The 14,312-nt window shown below is 37.4% G+C and overlaps 1 protein-coding gene across 5 annotated transcripts in view; it reads left to right on the top strand.

The window, feature by feature from the left end:
* pde1cb (phosphodiesterase 1C, calmodulin-dependent b) overlaps positions 1-12,675 on the top strand; it is a 139,231-nt gene extending 126,556 nt beyond the window's left edge. Inside the window, exons 11-18 of one of the 5 annotated variants that reach the window (XM_056253422.1) lie at positions 1,818-1,919; positions 2,384-2,504; positions 7,014-7,095; positions 7,570-7,684; positions 8,373-8,482; positions 9,122-9,319; positions 10,638-10,694; positions 12,351-12,675. In XM_056253422.1, coding sequence (XP_056109397.1) covers positions 1,818-1,919; positions 2,384-2,504; positions 7,014-7,095; positions 7,570-7,684; positions 8,373-8,482; positions 9,122-9,319; positions 10,638-10,694; positions 12,351-12,367 — 802 coding nt within the window. In that variant the 3' untranslated portion in view covers positions 12,368-12,675. Of the gene's footprint in view, positions 1-1,817; positions 1,920-2,383; positions 2,505-7,013; positions 7,096-7,569; positions 7,685-8,315; positions 8,483-9,121; positions 9,320-10,637; positions 10,695-12,350 lie in introns of all 5 variants that reach the window. The other 4 variants (XM_056253421.1, XM_056253424.1, XM_056253426.1 and 1 more) reach the window with 4 other exon arrangements.
* Positions 12,676-14,312: the final 1,637 nt, after the last annotated feature.

Raw genomic sequence — 14,312 nt, 5'->3', positions numbered from 1 at the left:
GTCAAAGTTGCTCTTCTATCAGCTTGAATCAGTTGGCCCATTCTCCTCTGACCTCTAGCATCAACAAGGCATTTTCGCCCACAGGACTGCCGCATACTGGATGCTTTTCCCTTTTCACACCATTCTTTGTAAACCCTAGAAATGGTTGTGCGTGAAAATCCCAGTAACTGAGCAGATTGTGAAATACTCAGACCGGCCCGTCTGGCACCAACAACCATGCCACGCTCAAAATTGCTTAAATCACCTTTCTTTCCCATTCTGACATTCAGTTTGGAGTTCAGGAGATTGTCTTGACCAGGACCACACCTCTAAATGCATTGAAGCAACTGCCATGTGATTGGTTGATTAGATAATTGCATTAATGAGAAATTGAACAGGTGTTCCTAATAATCCTTTAGGTGAGACACACACACACACACACACACACACACACACACACACACACACACACACAGTGTTGTGTTAAGTTACTCTAAAAAGCAATTACTTGCTATTTCAAAAGTATAATTAGATTACTGTAGTAATTACTCTCTAAAAAGTATTGGATTACTTATTACTAATTATTTTCTAAATCCCATATCAACCTCAACCAGTCGAACAATACAAGGATAGACATGAAACTGCTCTTTTAATTCTTTCAAATAAACAATATACAATTGCATAAATTCTTGAAATGAGCAAAATGTGTAAAGGGAGAAGGTTACATTAAAAACTTACATTTTATAATTAGATATAAATTTTTTATATTAAATCCACTATTGTTTTATATAGATTTGTGCTATAGTTTATACAGTATTTAATGCAATTACAGTAAAATTACTTTTAATTAATTACTTTTAAAGTAATTAATGTTTTATTACAGTTATAATTACTTGGTTATTAATTACACCAACACTGTGTGTTTATATATATATATGTATATATATATATATATTGTCAAATTATGCTAAATGTGTGAAAAATATTGAATTGGATGTTTAATTGGGTGTATAGATATATAAAATGCTAGCTGTCAAATTGGCCTTAGCCAGACAAAGAAGTTGGTTTAGAAAAGTTACAAAAATAAAAAAGTGAACGGGTTTTAAAGTGCTATAATTTTAAGAGACTAAATGCGCCGAGTTGAAGAAACACCCAACAAAGGGCCAGATTTACTAACAGCTCAGCTCGCTCCAGCGCAAAGCCTCTTTTGGCGTTAAAAAACTACTGTCAGGATTCACTAAAGACACGCAGTGAAAAATGAGCGCCGAAAAGGCGTGGACGGGGTTATTTTTGTGGCTGACCTTATTGCATATGCATTTGTAGGAGTTTCCCATTCAGACGCAACATTTATGGGAGGAGAATATTTAAATGAATCATGCAAGGTGATTTACTAAGGTTTGCGCTAGTCAATTCACTGTTTTTTGCGCCATTATTTAACGTTCAAAAAGCACGTCTATAACCAGATGCTAATTGGTAGATTGCATTGGTCATTATAGAAATGATCCGGCTGTGTCTGTGTTCTTTAATTTACTATTGTTCTTTTAATCAGTAGATCATGCGCAGAACTTTCCACTCCCATCTGCACTGTTTTGGGCTAATCTGCCCTCTTTAGTAAATCTGGCCCAAAAAGTGCTGAAAGTGTTTTTTTTTTTTTTACATTCTCACTGTGCTATTTTAAACTAAACACAACAAATAAAGAAAGTCTGAAGTCCTGTGAAGTTTTACTGCAAGACAGAGATGGAAATTATTTATTTCTCATTCAGAAAGAAAGGGTTATCCTCACACTTTGAAGCGGTGAGGAGATTCAGTGCTGGTGTTTTGTGTGCTTGTGTTTTCAGAGAGCTCAGGGCGCTCGTGGTCGAGATGGTTCTGGCCACTGACATGTCCTGCCACTTCCAGCAGGTCAAAGCCATGAAGAATTTCCTCCAGCTGCCCGAGGGGTGAGAAACCTTGACAAACACACATCCGACCTGCTTCTCTGTTGTCCCGTCACCTTTTGCTTTGTCTGTGTCTCCCCAGAGCAAGATGTTATTAGTTAGAGGTTGTTCTTTCAAAGCAGTAGAGACTTTATTAAGATTGATGTTTCTCCTATTCCTTAAGAGAAATAAAAATAGACAAATGATACGGAGTAAAATATAGAGCTGTAAAATGAATGCAGATCAGATAATTTGATGCAAAATGTTTGAGTTCTTATTGGGATCTTTTGATTAAAGACTTTCTTATTTTGGCAAATCTGAGCACTTAGCTGTGTTTTTCAGGTATCTTCTGAAACTAGAGAGATTACTGTGGACTTTTTCTCAGTAGAAACATCTGAAAAGCACAAATTTGCTCTCCGTTTAATCTCGTTGTCGTGTCAGAACAAAAACATATTTACCATTCGAATTGGTGTGTTTTCTTCACCCAGAATTGATAAACCCAAGGCTCTGTCTCTGCTGTTGCACGCGGCCGACATCAGTCATCCAGCCAAGAACTGGGATCTGCACCATCGCTGGACCACGTCACTGCTGGAGGAGTTTTTCCGACAGGTTTGACTCATGTTTGTTCTTCAGATCCGTTCGGCAGGTGTATGCGCTTGTACGTATGTGTGAGACGAAGCAAGAAAAATCTCATCTTGCACTATGTATTTTAATCCTCTCTCGGTTTCGCTTCCTGTTCTCTTCTGATTGCCCTTTCATCCAATCACACGCAAGCCTGCGCCAGGGTTATCATAGGCTGCAGAAACGAGAGCATGTGGAGAAATGTGTCATTTGAGATTGTTTACACCTGAACATAACCCTCTGAAAATAACTGGCTTTCACGGCCCTATCGAATGCAGGTCCCGAAATTAAACTTTGGCATGATCATGTGAACAGCACTTTGCTCATCTTTTAAACATCACAGTTATGTCAAATACATGTATTTTATAATACAAAAATTGTGTCAGAAAGTGCCCCATTATGCTTTTTCAGATATTCCCTTTCATGCAGTGTGTAATATAGCTGTTTGTGAATGTAAAAGTTCTGCAAAGTTTTAAAGATCAAAGCGCACAAGAAGTACTGCACAAAAAACTGCCAAGACGAGTCGTCAGTAATTCCAAATTTGCATAATTCTAGTCTACGGTCTTCATTGGCTGCCTGTGAACAACGTTTACTTTGACCCTCAAACACTGTAGTTGTTGTAGCTGAGACTGGAAGAGTCTGGTTCGTGTTGTCGACATGTCGAGGAGACTCTGTTTCAGCACTGCAAATCCACTTTACATGCACTTCAAACGGATGAGGAATTGATACGTTAAAACCGACGTCATCATTACTATTCGTGTCACTGTTTGTGTACCCCACATGCCAGCTAACCAATGAGAACGCGGGAGAATGATGACGATACATAACAACAGACCAAAGCTGTCGTGGATCCTCTCACCTGAAACCCTCCGCAAATGGCAGATTTGAAGAAAACTATCAGCGTTTGGCAAATAAATAAACGATGGACAGTTCGTGTTACATTTTATCGCGTAAGCTTTATGGTACACATCAAACAAGGGAATTTCTAGTAATCTATAGTGTTAATATTAATTAGCGAGTCCACGAATGGCTTGGGTGTGCAGAGCATTCGCAGCTTATATGGACTGCACCTGCCCCTGAAATATATTATATATAATTAATGACTGTCAAAATAGGCCCAATGCACTTATGGACTCTGTCTGTCTCTGTTGCTTTGTAAAGTGAACAATGGAAGGGAGTTGCTTTCTCTGTATTACCTCCTGATCTTACCCGTCATGTGTCTGTTTATCTGCTACCAAAGTGACTGTAATAAAGCACATTCACAGCTCTATTCTCCATAGAGTGGGCTTCATAAATATGCTTTGATTGATTGACAGATTAGAGGATGGGGGCTATTCCTGTGTGTGAGCTATTCGTGTGTGTGTGTGTGTGTGTGTGTGTGTGTGTGTTTGTTTGTGTGAGTGTTTGTCTAGTATTGTTCCAGCAGCTGTACACACCAGGAGGCAGATCAATCATAACAGGCTGAACATAAAAGCTTGACAGTTTATTTTAGTCTGCCTTCAAATAATGTTTACGAATATTTACTATATGAAAAAAATATTTCTGAACCAGACCCAGAGCTGCAACTGTCCACCGCGTCATTTCATGAGCATTTAGCTGGATTCAGACAGGCTAGTATCAGGCCACAGACTGCTGACATTGCTTATATTGAGTAAGGTTATGGGGGCTCAGAAATATAACATTTAACTCCCATTTCAAGATGTATCAGTCTGTAGGGCTGTACGTGGCACTTTCCACAAATATGCTACACTTTGGCACTACTTTATAAGTTTCAGAGTCTCAAATGACAGTTTATCAAATTATGTTAATAAATTATTAGTTAAAGGTGCAGTGTGTAGATTTTAGCGGCATCTAGTGGTTCGGTTGCGAGTTGCACTAATGGCTCAGCCCACTGCTCACCCCTCCCTTTCGAAGAAGCTACGGTTGCTAAAACGGGACAAACATATCGTCGTCTGAGACAGCAGAGAATAGCCAGAGTAAGCCAAGTTTCTGTACCACAGTCCATTATAAACCACATCATGGATAAAGTTTACAAAGCTATAGTCAGGCATAGCCAAAGGTGAGGATCAAGGGTCTTAATATATAATATAATAATAGTAATCAGCTGATTGTCTCACGAACGTAACCAGCACATTTCTCCCCACATACCAAACCCATAATACAGCGAGGGAGAAGAACCACATGAAACTATCCAACTACATATTTTTTCTAACAGGGTAGTAAAAGTTTAGCTGGCTAATATGAGCTGTTATGCTGTAGGGCTGTGGCTGAGCTGGTTAAAGCGTAAAGCATTGTTTATACTCGACGCGTCCGCATGAGCACAAAGCCTCCGCATCCCCTAGACATCATTTACTACACACAAATTAATAAATAATAATGAATACAAATATTGTTTTTTTTGTCTCTGGTTTTGAAAACTCTTCGCGATCGACTTAAAATGCTTCCAAGATCGACTTGTCGACCGCGATCGACGGGTTGGTGACTCCTGTAACGTTACTGTTTTACGGTCAATAGTACTAATCAGCTGATTGTCAAAGCCATAACACAGCGAGGGAGACGAAATAAGTTACATGAAACAATCCAACTACATATTTTACACCACTGACAAGGGAAAAGTCACTACTCACACACCGTGGCTAGCCTGTGGCTAGCTTCTAGCTTTCTGCGGCTTCTCTTTCAAGGTATGAACGAAACGCGCTCTGTAGCGCTGTTTGTTCGCTGTCGGCTACGGTAGAAACATGACGTCACAATATGTCGACCTTCATAGAAGGGGGTGCCCGTGGTTATGTACAGTGGTGTGAATAAGTTATTACCCCCATGCTAAAGTTGCCTAAAAAGAGGAATAAAAAATCATCTTTTGGAAATTGATCTTAATGCCTTAATTAGAAAAATGAGGAAAAATCCAACCTTTAAGGACACCAATTTTCTTTGTGTATGAATAATGTATCATAAATAAATAAATGTTCTTCCTTAAAATACAGGGTGCATAAGTCAGGCCCCCCCTATGTTAAATTCCCATAGAGTCAGGCAGATTTTTATTTTTAAAGGCCAGTTATTTCATGGATCCTGGATAATATGCATCCTGATAAAGTTCCCTTGGCCTTTGGAATTAAAATATCCCACATCATCACATTCCCTTCACCATACCTAGAGATTGGCATGATGTTATTTCAGTTAGCCTAATAGCTGGTTTGATTTGCATTGAAAGATGATCTTATGGAAAGTACCCCATGCCAATCTCTAGGTATGGTGAAGGGAATGTGATGATGTGGGTCTATTTTAATTCCAAAGGCCAAGGGAACTTTATCAGGATGCATATTATCCTGGATCCATGAAATAACTGGCCTTTAAAAATAAAAATCTGCCTGACTCTATGGGAATTTAACATAGGGGGGGCCTGACTTATGCACCCTGTATTTTAAGGAAGAACATTTATTTATTTATGATACATTATTCATACACAAAGAAAATTGGTGTCCTTAAAGGTTGGATTTTTCCTCATTTTTCTAATTAAGGCATTAAGATCAATTTCCAAAAGATGATTTTTTATTCCTCTTTTTAGGCAACTTTAGCATGGGGGTAATAACTTATTCACACCACTGTAGATATAAATGTCTCATTCTAAGGTAATAAAAACATAACGGTTCATTGAGTAAGGTCTTTATACACCACTGAACACATAGTTATGGATCTTATATTGCATTTCTGTCAATAGATCCTCAGAAATATTACACATTGCACCTTTAACAAAATAGGTTTTGCTATTTAAATCTAGAGCAAATAAATTAGGGTTTTGAACTGTATTTATGTCTTAATTTTTAGTAACAAACCTTTAAATCTCCGATAGAAAATAAAACCACTAATAAAATATTTAGTTTGATAATCTGCCCTTTTTAATGGAAGACGTAAAGCTTTACACTGTAAGTTGACGAGTTGATTTATCCACGGTTTAATATGCCTCTGGTCATTGAGCTTATTAGATGAATGCCGAGGGTATCATCTGTGATCTCTGACCCAGTTCGTTTGCTGGATTCCATAGCTGTGATGCGCTGTGTTTTACAGCAACTGGTGAATTGTCAGTGGGCGGAATCTCACAGACGAAAACAAAAACAGACATTCCGACACGGAACTCACATTTCAAAGTAGAATTACTGCTTATATTAGAAATAGCATTTTTTTTTTTTTTTTTTTTTTTTTTTGAGAAACAGGTATGTGATCTTAGCATGTTTCCTAAATATCTGAAACATATTATGGTATTTTTATGCTTTAGTTTAATCAAAAAATAAAAATAAATACAGCACTTTTAACTATTTGCTGACAAGAAATAATTATCTTTCTTAATTAGCCCTATTTTGTACACTTTGTTTGTGGAAGGTGCCACATATTTCCTGTGTTGGTTAATGATCGTTCTATATATTTGAAAATTTACACCCTGATACAATACTGTGTAATGCATGAGTATAGCAATGCAGTTGAATGATGTGTTTGTGTTGGCAGGGTGATAAGGAGGCGGAGCTTGGTCTACCTTTCTCCCCTCTGTGTGACCGTAAGTCCACTATGGTGGCCCAATCCCAGATCGGTGAGTGACACAAACACACGCTAAGTGCAGACGCAAATGCTCACAATTAAATCTCAATACTGCAATTGCAAATGTATGAATAATTATGCTAAATTGCAATTACACATTTCAGCTTTAAATTTACCATACTATAGCTGAAACACATGGCTATTTTTATTTGAATATCTTTTTTTAAAATTGAGCTCAGTGCAAAAAATTAACCTTGTAATTTTTCCGTTTTATTGACTGTCATATGCTGGCACAAAAGCTTGCAATTAAATGTAAACATTGCAATTGCAAAACTATGAATTACGCTAAACTCCAATCCTCATATTAAGCTGGAAAAGGGAAACAATGACACCTTTCAGCTTTAAACTTACAATAGCCAAAACACATGGCTATTTTTGAAGATCATGCGTATGTGGATCATTCATTCAAACATTTTCTTTAAATATTGTGCACAAAAATAAGCAATTTCTTTGTCATTTTCTGTAGGTTTCATTGATTTTATCGTTGTTCCCACGTTTACGGTTCTGACGGACATGACGGAGAAGATCGTCACGCCGCTCATTGAAGAGGCCACAAGTTCAGGCCTGGCTGGATTTCGCAGGTCAGAGTCTGGAAGTCTGACTTGTGTTTTCTGCTTCTGCAGTGCAGGAATAGAGATAACGAATGCTCATTAAGACAAACTAGTCAAATTACCGCTCTGGCCGCAATAATAGCTTTCCTTAGTATCGAAACCCAATTCACTGGTTCTATTGCAGTCATTACTGCAAATCCAATTCAGTCCTGATCAGATACCTCAGTTGGATCGTTTAGAAAAAGAGTGAATGTGAGTAAGTGCACTGCTGTTTCTGACCTTTGTAATTCAGTTTAAAGTGATCCATCAGTTCAGACAGGTCTCACTCCACTTTAACACAATTTAAGTTTGAAAGTTTCTTTCGATTCTAAGTAAGTAAGAGTTGAATTTCCACTGCTGACTAAGCTTAAGAGCACATACTTTCTTTGCGTAACAAATTGCATCTTCTGCATATAAAGGACTGAATTATATCCCTTCCCTTAGAATGAATGTTAAACTAAAACAGCCCGAAGGTTCATAGAAAGGACACAAAGCAGCAGCAGGATAATAATGATCAACAGAGCAGGACATTTAGGTAGATATGGGGATGTTACAGAAGCTTTGTGGATGTGATTACTGCCGATGTATATGCAATATTGTGATTTATGATCATCTCAACCAGTATTACTGCTGGAGATTCGAAGAGGAGCAGTGTGAACAGCTCTGGTTCTGATGGCAGCGGATCCCTGAACTGCTCGCTGCTCACTGTGGACCTGAAGAACTTCAAGACCATCTGGAGCGAGGAGGTTTCTCTGAACCGAGAGCGGTGGAAGACGCAGGCGGATAAAGGTGCGAGCAGATTCATCCCTGTGAGAGTGCGTATGTTTGAGAACTGTATCTGGGACGTCATGCAGAATAAATCATCCTCAAACAGGATTGTTTGCACACTGGAACTCAACAGCAGAACAAATTTAGGAAAGACATTCAAAAAATGTTTTAATAAATGCTGTTCTTTTGAACTTTCTATTCATCAGAGAAGCCTGAAAAATTAAATCTATGACGCTTTCCACAAAAATATGAGTCAGCACAACTGTTTTCAACATTTATAATAATAATAAATGTTTCTTGAATAGCAAATCAGCATATTAGAATGATTTCTGAAGGGTCATGTGACACTGAAGACTGAATGAAGTAATGATGCTGAACAATCAGCTTTGCATCACAGAAATAAATTACATTTTTTAATACATTTAAATTTTAGTAAATAGTTATTTTTGTTTGTAATATGTCAACATATTTCTGTTTTTTTAAAATACTTTTTTATCGAATAAATGGTGCCTTGGTGAGCATAAGTGACTTCAGACTTCAATTCAGACGATATTAGTACTGAATTGGTACATTCAAACTTTTGTAGCATTTTCCACATTTCATGCATTCTGAGTAAGTGAATAGTGTGAGTAATGTGCCTCTCACTGTGTCTCATACCAGAGAGGGAAGAGAAGGCCAAACGAGAGCTGGAGGAACAGCAGGAGGCAACAGCAGAAAACAAAGACCCAGAGCTGGCGGGACCAAAGAAAGACAGGGTGGGAGAAGACAACCCGGAGCCAGGGGGGGGGGACGGACCCCCGGAAGAAAGTCCCCATGACAAATCACAAAAACAAGGGGAACATCGGAAATTACAGAACGGTATTGTGATCGAATGAAATGAATGTTACTGTCCGCTCAGTAAATGTTGTTCAATTTGAAGACTAATCACTGACTGCCCTCTGGTGGATAATAATCAGAGTGATAAGAGGAACTAACGCTCTGTCTGTGTGGAATGGAAGAATTCCTTCTTACTGCAGACTGTGCATTATGTGCTTCATACAGCATGCTATTTAAAACCATAGTTTGTCACATAACCTCAGTAGATTTTTTTAAGCGATATCCATTTATCACCTATGGAAGCTTGTTTCCGCCACAGAATGAAAAATAAAAAAGGTAATTGCGACTTTTTATCTCACAATTCTGACTTTTTTTCTCACAATTGCGAGATATAAAGTCAGAATTGCGTGATATAAAGTCGCAGTTGCGTGTTATAAAGTCAGAATTGCGATATAAAAAGTCAGAATTGATTGATATAAAGTCGCAATTGCAGGTTATAAAGTCAGAATTGCGTGATATAAAGTCGCAATTGCGTGTTGTAAAGTCAAGAATTGCGTGAAGTAAAGTCGCAATTGCGTGTTATAAAGTCAGAATTGTGAGATATAAAGTCAGAATTGTGAGATATAAAGTCAGAATTGTGAGATATAAAGTCAGAATTGTGAGATATAAAGTCGCAATTGCGTGTTATAAAGTCAGAATTGCGTGTTATAAAGTCAGAATTGCGATATAAAAAGTCAGAATTGATTGATATAAAGTCGCAATTGCAGGTTATAAAGTGAGAATTGCATGATATAAAGTCGCAATTGCGTGTTGTAAAGTCAGAATTGTGAGATATAAACTATTCTGAAGGGAAAAAAGTTTTTTTCCCCTTAGAATTGGACTGATAACTCGCAATTGCGAGTTTATATCTCACAATTCTGAGAAAAGATTTCAATTGTGAGAAAAAAGTCAGAATTGTGAGATAAAAAGTCTAAATTCTGTCTTTTTTTTCTCGCAATTGCGACTTTATTTCTCATAATTGCGACTTTATATCTAGCAATTGCGACTTTATTTCTCACAATTCTGACTTCATATCTCGCATTGTGAGATAAAAAGTTGCAATAAAAAAAAAAAAAAATTATTCAGTGGCGTAAACAAGCTTCCATAATCACCTGGGAAATAAATGTAATTTAATCAAATCTATCTATCTATCTATCTATCTATCTATCTATCTATCTATCTATCTATCTATCTATCTATCTATCTATCTATCTATCTATCTATCTATCTATCTATCTATCTATCTATCTATCGCTGTCCGATCAAATTTTGTCTTTTGTCTGTTCCGCTGAATCTGTGATCACCTGACGTCTGTAAACAGGAGAAGTGTCTGAAGAGGCAGAATCACCAGCAGATGAAGATAAGAGAACACTCAGTGGTAAACATGCATGTTTATTCTGTATTCTGTCCCAGTGCGCTTTTGATGTCACTGTGGGTAGTTACAGAATGTATTAATATCTGAATGTCATTGCATCATATAATAAAATATCAGGCCGAGTGGCATTGTTTAAAAGAAAAGTGCACCCATGGTTCCTCTGCTGGGACACCTGTGTGAACTTCACCAAGAAAATCCCCAAAACACCAGTTAGTTACAGTAAAAGACATTGAGACGCAGACGCTCAATTTGATATTTCATGCGGTGCCATTCAGGTTTTTAACTTTAAATGTGACTGAAGTTCCCGTAACACTTTATTTTCGATGGTCCACTTTAGACATTCTACTAACTATAAGTAACTTTGCAACTACGTAAGGAATGTTGGTAAAAATTGATGTGTAATAAATTCTATGTTGAATAAAATAAGATATTTATTTCTATAATGTCTATTTGATGCTTTTCTCATTTGACACAATAATGACTTTAAAGGAGAACTCCGGCGCAAAATGAACCTTTGGTCTAATTACACATTGTTACCTAGTCAACCGTTATCTGAGATTTGTTTTCATGATTATCGAATGTAAATAGTTTTATCTCTAAAAACAGTTTAGCCTATAAAGCTAGTATAACGCTTGTATATTGGGCATAGATTAATGACAAATAAAAATCGCTTGTTAATACCACTAACAAGGCTCAAAATAGCCCCACACTAACACGGTAGCATAATGAGGGTCCCTACCTTCAAACCGAAGCATTGAGAACTTTGTCAGTGTCCAGACAGTTTAATAAGAAGATATTTTAAACATACAGTCAACTTCGCGTATACAGGCAGAAGCCATCTTTGAAATACAGCCTTTACCAGTCGATCTACGAACGCCGATCCAAGCCTGCTGTTCACGCTCACCTTATCACAACTATATAGCTCGTTCACATCTCACCAGCGCACTTGGATCGGCGTTCGTAGATCGACTGGTAGAGACTGTATTTCAAAGATGGCTTCTGCCTGTATACGCGAAGTTGACTGTATGTATAAAATATCTTCTTATTAAACTGTCCGGATACTGACAAAGTTCTCAATGCTTCGGTTTGAAGGTAGGGACACTCATTATGCTACCGTGTTAGTGTGGGGCTATTTTGAGCCTTGTTAGTGGTATTAACAAGCGATTTTTATTTGTCATTACTCTATGCCCAATATACTAGCGTTATAGGCTAAACTGTTTTTAGAGGTAAAACTATTTACATTCGATAATCATGAAAACAAATCTCAGATAACGGTTGACTAGGTAACAATTTGTAATTAGACCAAAGGTTCATTTTGCGCCGGAGTTCTCCTTTAAGTGTTCTTTTGTGTGTAATATGGAACTAACTCTCATTACATTACAGACTGTCTGCTTAATATCTGCTAACTCTTTATTTGAATGGTCCCCCAACAGACAGTAACTTTGCAACTAGATCAACCTATTCTACCTACCTGAACCCTAACCTACTCCAATGAGAGACAATCATGTAGTTGCAAAGTCACTTATAGACTAGTTAGTAGAATATCTAAAGGTGACCATCCAAATAAAGTGTAACCAAAGTACCTAAACACTTTTTTGCTGTTCTCATGTCTGAGGCTGTTTTTTTCTGATATCAAATTCTTCACTCTGATTTGAACAGAACCTGCGAATGCTTAGAGTGATTTCCAGTGGCGTCTTGCGGTCCGACATCAGACACAGAAGCGGTGAACTTCCCCTCGGTTCTGAAGGTCCACGGCGCCCTCTAGAGGACACAGCTAATGCTTACATCACTTTGTGTTCGGCCTCGATCCCCTCCAAAGCCTTTGCTGCAATTATCTCCAGACTTTCATAAGACTGATCCCTCCGAACGATGAAGAATGTCACAGGCGAGGGACAACAGCTGCTTTTGTCTGGTCTGTTTTATTAACTGAAGCAGATCTCATTTCCCTCCCAAACCTTTAGAGAGCAATGAGTTCATCCACTAAGAAAAAAGCATGCAAGAGCATTATACAGTAGGCCTACACACGAATTCTTGTTAAAACCTCCTTCATTTGTAATTACACACGCAAATGCTTTTTATGTCTTTCTGCATTTGCAGTCGGATGACTTGCCACGTGTCTATGATTTATATCTAAATACTATATACTATATAATAACTAATCTTAGCAGTTGCACCCGTGATCAATATTCACCCAGATCTGCTTTTGCGGCAACATGACATTGTGTTCAGTTATTTTAAACACGCTTTACTCGAAATGGACTGACTTTTATTTCAGCAAACGTGCTCTGATGCAATGTCTGCCTCCGACTCGCATTTGTTGGCAATGCCTCATCAGCTAATAGAGGTTGCGTATATGAAACCCTGAATGTGCATATGTATTATTATTGTAAATGACTGTCTGCATTTAGATCAGAGCTTTTATAACTGAGAAAAGCCGTATGAAGTGGCAGTATTTCTTATTGGAGCACGTGTGTGTGCAGCTGTGGAGTAGAAAACGCCTGATTCAACCTAAGATTTTTTTTCCTTCTCTCGCTTACCTTCAGATGCCTTTCTTCATGTAGTCTTGTTTCTGAAAGCGAACCGAACGCAAACGTCTTCTACAGGAAACGCTCACGCACAAACTAGCAGTCACCATAGACGATGTAAGTCTTATAACTGAACGTAGTAGTGTGTAAGTCATAACCATATCACTGTGCTCGCTCTGCAATACCTAGATATTTGCCGTACGTCATTTTTTCTGATGTCCTGAGGTTTTTGTGACCAGCGTTTCTCTGTCCTTTGAGCAGGGTATCTAAAAAAAGAAAGAAAAAAAGCAGGGGGAGAACATGTCCTTAACATTTCAGCCCAAAATCAAAAGAAAGCAAATAGGAAATTACATTTTGCATGATGAAAACAAACCCATTTTTAGGACCGTTATTTTTTTGAGGGCCTTTTAACATGATTTTCATGGCAATATAAGCACATTTTCCTCATTTCTTCTCATGAACATATCCAGACGTTTTACTTTTGAGTTTTTGTAATTCTTGTTAATCTTAAAGACGCTCTAACAAATACACTATCATGCAACAAAAAATATTTTTTAACGTTTTGAAAGAAGTCTCATGGTCACCAAGGCTGCACTTATTTGATCAAAAATAGGCCTACAGTAAATCTCTAATATAGTGAAATATTATTACAATTTTAAAAAACTCTTTTCTATTTTCATATTTTTTAGAATGTAATTTATTCATATGATGGAAAAGCTGTATTTTCAGCATCATTACTCCAGAATTCAGTCACACGATCCATCAGAAATCATTTTAAAGGCATTATATTTATCATCCTTGGTGTGAACAGGCCTTAATATGCTGGTCTGCTCGAGAAACATTTCTGATTATTATCAATGTTCAAAACGGTTGCTTAATATTTTGTGGAAACCGTGATAATACATTTTTTCAGGATTCTTGGATGAACAGAAAGTTCAAAAGAACAGCATTTATTTGAAATAAAAAATATTTTGTAACATTATACATTTTATTTTTGATCAATTTAATGCATCCTTGCTGAATAAAAGTTTATTTTTTATTTTTTATAACTCACTAACCCTAAAATTTTTAATGGTAGAGTTGGCCTATCATTATT

This window comes from Rhinichthys klamathensis, unplaced genomic scaffold (genome assembly GCF_029890125.1).
Source record: "Rhinichthys klamathensis goyatoka isolate OS25496 unplaced genomic scaffold, OSU_Roscu_1.1 h1tg000105l_1, whole genome shotgun sequence".
Taxonomy (NCBI): Eukaryota; Metazoa; Chordata; class Actinopteri; order Cypriniformes; family Leuciscidae; genus Rhinichthys; species Rhinichthys klamathensis.
Note: the sequence above shows the minus strand (reverse complement) of the source record. Positions and strands in the feature narration are given on the sequence as shown.